General features: G+C 40.6%; 1 protein-coding gene across 1 annotated transcript; it reads left to right on the forward strand.

Annotated features, from left to right (window-relative positions):
• The first annotated feature begins 223 nt into the window (after positions 1 to 223).
• Positions 224 to 1797, forward strand: LOC140180440 (uncharacterized). Its single transcript, XM_072221602.1, has 5 exons — positions 224 to 327; positions 410 to 668; positions 721 to 892; positions 1618 to 1740; positions 1793 to 1797. The coding sequence occupies exons 1-5, from the start codon at positions 224 to 226 to the stop codon at positions 1795 to 1797; spliced, it is 663 nt and encodes a 220-aa protein (XP_072077703.1).
• Positions 1798 to 2092: the final 295 nt, after the last annotated feature.

Here is a 2092-nt window from a genome sequence, read left to right on the forward strand (position 1 = left end):
ATTGTGAGACTTCATGGTGTGCTTACGACTATAATTTCTGACAGATATCCCCGTTTCACTTCGAGGTTCTAGGGTGCATTTCAAAGAGATTTTGGAACCCGTTTGAGTTTAAGTACAGCTTACCATCCTCAAACAGATTGTCAATTTGAGAGGACGATCCAAACCCTAGAAGATATGCTGAGGGCTTGGTGTTTTGGATCAGCCGGCGAGCTGGGATCGCTATATGCCGCTAGTGGAGTTTGTGTACAATAACAGCTTCCATGCGAGCATCAGGATAGCTCCGTATGAGGCTCTGTATGGGAGAAAATTCCAATCTCCGATATGCTGGTATGAAGCTGGGGAGAAAAGTTTTGTTGGGGCCTGAGATGATAGCTGAAACTACGTAACAAGTTAAGAATATCAGAGATAGGATGCTCACTGCTCAGAGTTGTCAGAAGAGTTACGCCGATGAGAGGCGGAAACCCTTAGAGTTTGAGGAAAGAGATCATGCTTTCCTTAAGGTTACTCTGACCACAGGAATAGGTAGGGCGATTAAGACGAAGAAGTTGAATCCTCGATACATCGGTCTGTTTCAAATTCTTGAGAGGGTTGGACCGGTGATGTCAGATGGCTCTACCGCCTCACCTTTTGAACCTGCACGATGTATTCCATGTGTCGCGGCTTCGGAAGTATACTCCTGATGTTAGCCATGTGTTAGAACCTGAATCGGTTCAATTAAAGGAAGATTTGACTCTGCCAGTGACTCCGGTCAGGATTGATGACACGAGTACTAAGAAGTTGCATGAAAAAAAGGTTTTATTAGTGAAAGTGGCATGGAGTCCAGCCAGTGTTAAGGAGCACACTTGGAAACTTGATTCGGAGATGCGATCAGACTACTCGCACCTATTCTCAGGTAACTGAAATCGAATTTTGTGGGCAAAATCCTAATTAGGTGGGTAGAATGTAAAATCTGGTTAATTAATGACTAATTAACCCATAAATTAACATATATTCTAGAAAATGATAAATGAGGTTTTCATGGTTTAGTGTGATGGAGAAATTTAAAACGAGAATTTTGACACCAATTTTAAAGAAATCGGCCCAAGATTGGGCCGAACGGGCCAAACCGGGCCAACCGGACCCAAGTTGGGCCCAAAGGCCTAGCCAAGCTCTCATTTAATGAGAGAGCTCAGCTCTCTCCCTCTCTAAAACAAACACACACGCTGAACACACAAGGGGAAGGGGGGAAACATGAAACCCTTGCTCTTATTCACTTCCAACTTCCATTGATCATAACTTTTGATCCGAAGCTCCGATCAACGCACCATTTGCGGCCACGCGACCGTGGCGTCGAGCTTTACAAAGCCCATAAGGTTGTGCAAGAGGTAAGCCACGTTTTACCTCTATTCTTCCAGCTTTGATTTTCAATTTCTTAGGCAAAAATGTTGAAATTATGAGATCCTTTGTGTTATAGGATCTAATTACCTTGAAGAGAAGGCTTGTTCTTGCCTCCTTGGACCTTGGGTAAGATAAAAGATATCAAACCCTAGTGAAAATTCTAAATTAAAGCATTTGGGTATTGAGTTATTGTGTTTGGGTGTGATATTGTGGCTTAGACATTATATATATGTGTATTAGAGGTTGATTGGTGGTTTTGGCAAGCTTTGGAGTGGAGCACTAAGCTTGAAAATCTGTTGGTGAGGTTTAGAGACCTTGGAAGTGAATTTGAAAGTGTTCCGGGTGGAATGGGAATCGGTCAAGGTATGGTTTCGATTTCCTGTATCTAAAATGTAATGTGGTTGTAAAAACGTAGGCTAGTGACCCTAAGATAGGGTTTTGGAATGTTGATGTAGTTGTTGAATAATTTGGATTGAGTTAAATATGTATGAATGATGGTGGAAATGATCGTGAGTGGTTGTAATGGTTGGTAAAGCATGTAATATTGTATGTGATACGGTTTAATATGTTTGATTGATCATAGGGTTGAGGCTCTTGTTGATGAGCGTGATTTGAGGTGTGATATTGATATGTGGATATATCTATATATATATATATATATATATATATATATATATATATATATATATATATATATATATGGTGATTGATGAAT

This window comes from Arachis hypogaea, chromosome 1 (genome assembly GCF_003086295.3).
Source record: "Arachis hypogaea cultivar Tifrunner chromosome 1, arahy.Tifrunner.gnm2.J5K5, whole genome shotgun sequence".
In the NCBI taxonomy this organism is placed as follows: domain Eukaryota; kingdom Viridiplantae; phylum Streptophyta; class Magnoliopsida; order Fabales; family Fabaceae; genus Arachis; species Arachis hypogaea.

Coding starts and splice junctions, on each gene's coding strand:
- LOC140180440 (XM_072221602.1), top strand. CDS start 224: ATGCCGCTAGTGGAGTTTGTGTACAATAACAGCTTCCATGCGAGCATC. Junction 669..720: donor CATGTGTCGCGGCTTCGGAA/GTATACTCCTGA, acceptor GTTCAATTAAAG/GAAGATTTGACTCTGCCAGT. Junction 893..1,617: donor CTACTCGCACCTATTCTCAG/GTAACTGAAATC, acceptor TATGTGTATTAG/AGGTTGATTGGTGGTTTTGG.